This window comes from Nicotiana tomentosiformis, chromosome 4 (assembly GCF_000390325.3).
Source record: "Nicotiana tomentosiformis chromosome 4, ASM39032v3, whole genome shotgun sequence".
In the NCBI taxonomy this organism is placed as follows: domain Eukaryota; kingdom Viridiplantae; phylum Streptophyta; class Magnoliopsida; order Solanales; family Solanaceae; genus Nicotiana; species Nicotiana tomentosiformis.
In genome coordinates this window covers 89,009,305-89,018,428 of record NC_090815.1, presented here as the reverse complement: position 1 = coordinate 89,018,428, position 9,124 = coordinate 89,009,305, and the positions used below count along the sequence as shown (strand labels likewise).

General features: G+C 41.6%; 1 protein-coding gene across 1 annotated transcript; it reads left to right on the top strand.

The window, feature by feature from the left end:
• The first annotated feature begins 631 nt into the window (after positions 1 to 631).
• On the top strand, positions 632 to 1,357 carry LOC138910100 (uncharacterized). The gene has a single exon (XM_070201324.1). It carries the CDS (start codon positions 632 to 634, stop codon positions 1,355 to 1,357), a length of 726 nt encoding a protein of 241 aa, XP_070057425.1.
• The last annotated feature ends 7,767 nt before the right edge of the window (positions 1,358 to 9,124 follow it).

Sequence of the window (9,124 nt, the reverse complement as noted above, 5' to 3'; positions counted from 1 at the left end):
TAGTCATATTAGTGACATATGTCCCATGAATCCACAATCCATCTATAATGTAGGATAACAAAGCAGAGGTAAGATAAATCAGCATGCATAATATAGGAACACTTACAACCCAAATTGGAAGAATCATCCTAACTTCTCATGGGGTGGAAATCAGACATCTCAAAATCATTATAGGCCCTAAAGAAATTTTAATCAACCTCAAAAGCCACCCCAGCAAAAAGAGGAGAGTATGATTGACCTATTTAAGAAGTTGTTTCTTGACAATAAAACAACGCAAGACTGATTTCTGAAGTCTTGAGAGGCAAATGGGGCAGTTAGCATCAAATCAAAATACTAGGCCTGTAGGCGCTCTTCCCAGTGATACAGAGAATAACCCTTAAGTTAATTCAATCATACTTAGAAACGAGATGGAATTAGGAGAAACTCCAAAGAAGAGAAGAGATAAGCCTATACCTGAGGGGGAGTTGATTCCTAAGGCAACATACGAGTCAAAGAAAGATGATGCAAGTTCATAGCCAGTGAATGCTTAAAGCCACCACCACCTTTCCCCTAAATATTACAGAAGAAGAATGATGAACGTATATTCAACAAATTTCTCTCTATGTTGAGCCATGTTCAATTAAATATTCCAATGGTGGATGTACTTCGCAAAATTTCAAAATATGCTACGTACATCATAGTGGCTCACAAGAGGAGATTGACTGAATTCGAGAAAGTCGCACTTACTAAGGAGTGTACTTCGAGGGTCCAAAACAAGATTCTTCCAAAGCTTAATGACCCTGGCAGCTTCACCATCCCTGTGAGGATTGGTAATATTGATGAGGTTCGTGCTCTTTGTGATTTGGGGAAAAGCATAAATCTGATGCCCTTATCCTTCTTCAAGCAATTGGGTCTGGGAGCTCCAAGACTAACCATTGTGACATTGCAACTAGCTGATAAATCCATAGCTTACCCGGAAGGAGTGATTAAAGTTGTGTTGCTGAAGATTGGGAAATTCATCTTCCCAACAAACTTCATTATCCTAGATTATGAGGTTGATGGACAAGTTCCAATCATATTGGGACGAACTCTCTTGGCTACAGGTGATGCAATTATTAAAATGAGAGAGGAAAAAATTATTATAAAGGTTGACAATGAGGAAGTAGTTTTCAATGTTTGCAAGGCAATCCAACTTCCCCTCCATTATGAGGAGCTCTTTATGATATCTGTTGGGGAGGTGGATGAGCAAATTTTAGACCCGAGTGTATACCTAGACGATTCTCTAGAGAAAGCACTCATATTGTTTTATAGCTTGGAGATTGATGACAAGGTTGAGGAGATGATGCATATACTAGATGCACCATGTGTATACATGTAGGGATTAAACCCATTTGAGCCCCTAAATCTCCACTAAAGCCGTCGATTGAAGAGGCTCCAAAATTGGAACTTACAACCTTGCCTCATCACCTTCAATATGCTCATTTGGGTGGTTCTGACACTTTACCTATTATTTTTCTTTTGAAATTAGAGGCATTCGTCCGGTCTTCTGCATCCATAAAATCCTCATGGAGGAAGGATGCAAGCCATGTGTAGAGCACCAATGCCGCTTAAATCCAATCATGAAAGAGGTGGTAAGAAAAGAAGTTATTAAGTGGCTTGATGCAGATATTTTATTTCCAATCCGTGATAGAAAAATAGGTAAGCCTAGTCTAATGTGTGCCTAAGAAGGGGGGATGACGGTAGTGGTTAATGAAAATAATGACTTGATTCCCATAAGAACTGTGACTGGGTAGAGGATTTGCATAGATTATAGAAAATTAAATAATGCCACCCACAAGGACCATTTTCCCCTCCCCTTTTTTGACCAAATGCTTAATAGATTAGCTGGACAAGAATACTATTGTTTCCTATATGGCTATTTAGTGTATAATCATATTGCTATAACCCCAGAGGACTAAGAGAATACTACATTTATATGTCCATATGGCATGTATTCGTTCAAGAGAATTCCCTTTGGTCTCTGTAATGCACCTGCGACTTTTCAAAGGTATATGATGGCTATTTTTACTGACATGGTTGAAAGACTTGTAGAAGTGTTCATGGATGACTTTTCTGTGTTTGGGTACTCTTTTGATAATTGTTTGATGAACCTTGATAAAGTACTTGCTAGGTGTGAAGAGACAAACTTGGTGCTAAACTGGGAGAAGCGACATTTTATGGTACGAGAAGGTATAGTCTTGGGGGACAAGGTGTCCAAAAATAGTTTGCAGGCAGACAAGGCAAAGGTGGAGGGGATTGAAAAATTATCCCCACCGACATCCATGAAGGGCATTCGTAGTTTCTTAGACCATGCAGGTTTTTATTGTCATTTCATTAAAGATTTTTTAAAAATTTCTTCTCCTCAATGCAGGCTTCTTGAGAAATATATCCCCTTCAAATTTGATGATGCTTGTCTGAAAGCATTTGAGGAGCCGAAGAAATGATTGGTGACTGCGCCAATTATCATTGCCCCATATTGGTCTCTACTATTTGAGTTGATGTGAGATGCGGGTGACATCGCAATCGCAGCTGTTTTGGGGAAAAAGAGGGATAAAGTTTCCACTCTATTTATTACGCGAGCAAAACTCTGAATTCAGCCAGATGAACTACACTGTGAAAAAGAAATGCTTGCAGTGTTGTGGGTATTTGACAAGTTTAGATCCTATCCAGTGGGAACCAAAGTCATCGTCTACACAGATCACTCAGCTATAAGGTATTTGTTTGAAAAGAGAGATACCAAGCCAAGGCTGATTCGATGGGTTCTCCTCTTGCAAGAATTTGACTTAGATAAAAAAAAGAACAGAGAATCAAGTGGCTGATCACTTGTCCAGATTAAAAAATTGGAACCATGTAGCTGGGGGAGGGTGGGGGTTCGATCAAGGAAACCTTTCCAGATGAGCAGTTATTGGTCGTTACCTTGAGTGCATCACCGTGGTATGCATACTACGTGAATTTCATTGCAAGTGGGGTGATGCCACCAGAGTTGAAACCCGATATAGAAACAGATTTCTACATGATATGAGGCTCTACTTGTGGGATGAGCCATTCCTATAAACGTAGTGCGCAGATCAGTTGGTACAAAGGTGTGTTCCTGAGGAGGAGATGACTGCAATATTGCATGACTGCCATGCTTCTCCATATGGAGGTCATCAAGGTGGCGATAGAACTGCCAAAAAGTGCTGCAATCGGGTTTCTATTGGCCAACATTACTTAAGGATGCACACACCTTTGTTAAAAAGTATGACAAGTGCCAAACAACCGGAACAATCACGCAGAAGCACGAGATGCCTTTGCAAAATATACTGGCAGTGGAGCTCTTTGATGTTTAGGATTGATTTCACGGGACTGTTCCCATACTCTAATGGTCACAGATACATCTTGCTGGCGGTCGACTATTTGTCTAAGTGGGTGGAGGCCATTACTCTTCCTGCTAATGACGTAAAGGTAGTGGTAAACTTTGTAATAGAGCACATCTTCACACGCTTTGGGACACCAAGGGTTCTGATAACTGACGGAGGAACTCACTTCTGTAACAAGCTATTCAATAACGTTCTAGCAAAGTATGGAGTTAAGCACAAGTTTGGCACCGCCTATCATCCACAAATGAGTGGTCAAGTAGAAATGTCAAACAGAGAGGGGAAGCAAATTCTAGAGAAAACGGTAAGTGGAAAATAGGAAGGACTGGGCTGGAAAGCTTGACGACGCATTATGGGCGTATCGAAATGCATACAAGACCCCTATAGGAACCTTTCAGTATAAGTTAGTTTATGGGAAGACATTCCACTTGCCCGTTGATCTTGAACATAAAGCCTATTGGGCGACTAAAAAGCTAAATATGGATATGGACTTAGACGGCGAGAATTGATTGTTACAACTCAACGAGCTTGATGAGTTTTGATTGCACACATACGAAAATGGAAAATTGTATAAAGAAAAGACCAAGAGGTCCCATTATAAGCACATCCAACATCCCGAGTTTGAGCCATGTCATGAAGTTCTCTTGTTTAATTCGAGGTTGAAGCTTTTCCCCGAAAAGATTAAGTCTCGATGGGCGGTCCCTTTGGAAGTGGTTAGTGTGAAGCCTTATGAAGCAGTGATATTGCGTGACACGAGTTCAAGTGGTACCTTCTTGGTAAATGGGCAGAGAGTAAAATATTATTGGGGTGGTGACGTTACACGTCATAAGACCTCAGTGGACTTGGACGATACTTGATAAACGTGTTGCGTCGTGCCACGACGTTAAATCAGGTGCTTGTTGGGAGGCAACCCAATTTTTAAAGCTTTCCTAGCTTAGATTTTTGTTTTTTTAGTTAGAGTAGACTAGATATTTTTGTTTTCTTTGTGCTATAGAACTCATAGGCGGGCATGGTGTGGGGTGTGTATAATGTAAGTATTAAGTGTTTGAGTAGAGGGATGTATTTAAAAAAAAACAAGTTTCGGCAAAATAGCCCCCAGGCCAGGCCGGCGCACTTTCCAGAATCATCGCAGCCCCCAGCGCCAGGCTTAGCGTGGCGCGCTGGGATGGGTGTCACTAGGTAAGGTAATATATATTGTTTTCTTTCTTTTTCATTTTATTTCGACCCAACACCCATTAACCCTACCCAACTACCCACCTATACTCACATACTAACACATACCCAATAACCCAAACCCCCATCCAAATTAAAATAACTCTAACCCAAAACTGCATTTTCTCTATCCATGTTACTCTCAAACACACCCCTTTGCCCGCCTCTATTTTTCGTTCTTTCTCCCTCTCTCTAATTCTCCATTGTTGCTTGCCTATTTTCATCTCCAACTCCAAGGTATGTTCTCTTTTTCTCTCTTTTCTTGTATTGTAGTAATTTTTAGTGTGGTAATAGCCCCTCCCCCTTCTCAAATGACCCCCACTTCCCTAGGTCTCTTTTACATGTTATGTTGTTATGGTGGGGGGCCCTTATGTACATGAAAATGGTTGAAAAAAATTGTTGTGATGTTGTATATGAAGTAGTAAACTACAATTACCTCTACTTCATTTAAAATTGGGAGGGCCACCTTGTTCCACCATTGTTGAAAAAAGAGAAAAAAAATTTATGCCTACAATGTGTTTGCTAAAATGCTTGAAAGAGTGAATTGAATATCAGCGAAGTATGAGCAGCCGAGTGTAGTTATATATGATGTTGGGAAAAGTGTGCGGTGTTTGGGGTGGTTTTACCTAATCCGAAACTTGTGTTCCATGTCACCCTACCATAATTACACTACCCACACCTAGTATCATGTGGGATGTATCTTGTAGCCTCTTGTTAAAAGTAGTTAGTGTATTTCACTAGTTGTAGTATTTTGGCCTCAATGATTGATTTCTTTTACTACGGCTAATTCATGGCCACTTTTAACTACTTGACTTGTGTGGCATGGGGAAGTCTTGAGTACCCATCACCTTATGGTGCAACGTTTGTGCACTTTGAACCATTATTGTATCTTATCTGTAGCCTTCGGTTTTAAGTATGGGGTCATCTTTGCCTCTAACAATGACCTTGGCGAATTTTTTGATTCATTCTCACATTCATTTTTATCGTGTGTAGGATGCTATGGCTCGTGACAGTGCCGCCAAAGGAAAAGGAGTGGGAAAGTCCTCCACTACTGCTCCCCATCCCAAAAAAAATAAGCAAGGTGAAGGTTTTTCCCGGCAAGCTAATGGAAAGCAGGTTGCTAGCGGGTCGAAGAAGGCACCATTGGGACCAAAGACTCATTTGGATATAGTTCATGATGATTCCATCCAATGACATAGGGACTTTGTGCCATATGGGCGGTACGTCTCCGAAATGGGATTAATGTGAAAGCTCTGAAAAAGAATTTCCTTGATGTGCTTGCTCGGTTGGTAGAAATGAAGATGGATAAGCTCATAGAGTGCCTGGGCCATGCAAATTTGAGCATGGTGCGAGAACTTTATGCCAATTGGAATGGCGACTTGTTCATGTCATGGGTTCGCGGAAAGGGGATACCAATGGATATACGGTCCTTGTGCAAAATATTTAGAGTTGATAGTCTAACCCATGGAGGCTACAAAGGTTTGTCAAATGCCCAAGCTACCATGCCGTACATCACACTCTTTGTGGTGTTGATTCTAATGCGAAGTGGACACTTACTAAAGAAGATGCCCACCTTGAGATGATCCACTTCGACTTCAACAAGACTGCCAAGGTATGGAAAAACTTCATGAAGGCTAGATGGATGCCCGTTGAGCACAACAGTGAATGCACTCGATCTCGAGTGTGTGTGATATTTTTTCTGATTATTGGGCGACCCATCAACGTGGGTGAGATCATTCTAGGGGAGATGGCCGCACCAGTTTTGGGTGAAAGATCAAAAGGTTCTTCTTTGTTAACCTCCTACCGCAGTACATGCTCTCCCGTGGGGGTACCGGAGTACCCTGGCTATTATGAGGTGGTGGAGGCACCAAAGGCATTTCTAGACATTACATCCTTGCCGGAGTCTACGTCAAAGCTAAGCCAGGTAACAAGCTTCCAACAACGTTCTAGAAAAGTATGGAGTTAAGTACAAGGTTACCACCGCCTATCATCCACAAAAGAGTGGTCAAGTAGAAATGTCAAACATAGGAGGGAAGCAAATTCTAGAGAAAACGGTAAGTGGAAAATAGGAAGGACTAGGCTGGAAAGCTTGACGATGCATTATGGGTGTATCAAACAACATACAAGACCCCCATAGGAACCTCTCTGTATAAGTTAGTTTATGGGAAGATGTTCCACTTGCTCGTCGATCTTGAACACAAAGCCTATTGGACAACTAAAAAGCTAAATATGGATATGGACTTAGCCGGCGAGAAGAGGTTGTTACAGCTCAACGAGCTTGATAAGTTTTGATTGTACGCGTACGAAAATGGAAAATTGTATAAAGAAGAGACCAAGAGGTCCCATGATAAGCACATCCAACATCGCAAGTTTGAGTCATGTCATGAAGTTCTCTTGTTTAATTCGAGGTTGAAGCTTTTCCCCGAAAAGCTTAAGTCTCGATGGGCGGTCCCTTTGGAAGTGGTTAGTGTGAAGACTTATGAAGCGGTGAAATTGCGTGACACGAGTTCAAGTGGTACCTTCTTAGTATATGGGAAGAGAGTAAAATATTATTGGGGTGGTGACATTGCACGTCCCAAGACTTCGATGTACTTGGACGATACTTGATAAACGTGTTGCATCATGCCGCGACGTTAAATCAGGTGCTTGTTGGGAGGCTACCCAATTTTTAATGCTTTCGTAGCTTAGATTTTGTTTTTTTTAGTCAGAGTAGACTAGAGTTTTTTGTTTTCTTTGTGGTATATAAATCAAAGGCAGGCATGGTGTGGGGGTGTGTATAATCTATGTATTAAGTGTTCGAGTAGAGGGATGTTTTAAAAAAAAAAACAAGTTTCGGCCAAATAGCCCCCAGGCCAGCGCCCCACGCTGCCTGGGGCGCACTTTCCAGAATAGATCACAGCCCCCAGCCCCAGGCTTTGCGTGGCGCGCTGGGATGGGTGTCACAAAGTAAGGTAATATATATATTTTCTTTCTTTTTCGTTTTCCTTCGACCCAACACCCATTAACCCTACCCAACTACCTACTTACACTCAAATACTAACCCATACCCAATAACCCAAACCCCCATCTAAATTAAAATAACTCTAACCCAAAACTGCACTTTCACTATCCCTGTTACTCTTAAACACACGCCTCTGCCCGCCTCTATCTCTCGTTCTTTCTCCCTCTCTCTAATTCTCCATTGTTGCTTGCTTGTTTTCATCTCCAACTCCAAGGTATGATCTCTTTTTATCTCTTTTCTTGTATTGTAGTAATTTCTAGTGTGGTAATGCCCCCCCTTCTCAAACGACCCCCACTTCCCTAGGTCTCTTTTACATGTTATGTTGTTATGGTGGAGGTCCCTTATGTGCACGAAAATGGTTGCAAACAATGGTTGTGATGTTGTATATGAAGTAGTAAACTACAATTACCTCTACTTCATTTAAAATTGGGAGGGACACCTTGGTCCACCATTGCTGCAAAAAGAGAAACAAAATTGATGCCCACAATGTGTTTGCTAAAATTCTTGAAAGAGTTAATTGAACACCGGCGAAGTATGAGTAGCCGAGTGTAGTTATATATGATGTTGGATAAAGTGTGGGATGTTTGGAGGTGGTTTTACTTAATCCAAAGCTCGTGTTCCGTGTCACCCTACCATAATCACACTACCCATGCCTAGTATCATGTGGAATGTATCTTGTAGCCTCTTGTTAGAAGTAGTTAGTGTATTATACTAATTATAGTATTTTGGTCACAAGGATTGCTTTCTTGCACTACGGCTAAGTCATGGCCACTTTCGACTACTTGACTTGAGTGGCATGGGGAAGTCTTGATTACCCATCACCTTGTGGTGCAACTTTTGTGCACTTTGAACCACTATTGTGAGTAGCTTATGTGTAGCCTTCGGTTTTACGTGTGGGGTCATCTTTGCCTCTCACAATGGCCTTGTCGAATTTCTTAATTCATTCTCACATTCATGTTTATTGTCAGTAGGTTGCTATGGCTCGTGACAGTGCTGCCAAAGGAAAAAGAGTGGGGAAAGTCCTCCACTACTGCTCCCTATCGCAAAAAACATAAGCAAGGTGAAGGTTCTTCCCGTCAAGCTAATGGAAAGTAGGTTGCTAGCGGGTTGAAGAAGGCACCATCAGGACCAAGGACTCATTTGGATCTAGTTCATGATGATGCCATCCAATGGCATAGGGACTTTGTGCCATATAGGCGGAACGTCTCTGAAATAGGGATTAATGTGAAAGCTCTGGAAAAGCATTTCCCGGATGTGCTTGCTCGGTTAGTAGAAACGAAGATGGTCAAGCTCATGGAGTTCCCGGGCTATGTAAATTTATGCAGGGTGTGAGAACTATATGCCAATTGGAATGGGGACTTGTTCATGTCATGGGTTCGTGGAAAGGAGATACCAATGGATAGACGGTCCTTGTTCGAAATTTTTGGAGTTGATAGCCCTAACCCATGGAGGCTACAAAAGTTTGTCAAATGCCCAAGCTACTAGGCAATACGTCACACTCTTTGTGGTATTGATTCTAATACAAAGTGGACACTGA

Bases quoted from the DNA above. Each gene is read 5' to 3' on its own strand.
- LOC138910100 (XM_070201324.1), top strand. From the start codon at position 632: ATGGTGGATGTACTTCGCAAAATTTCAAAATATGCTACGTACATCATA.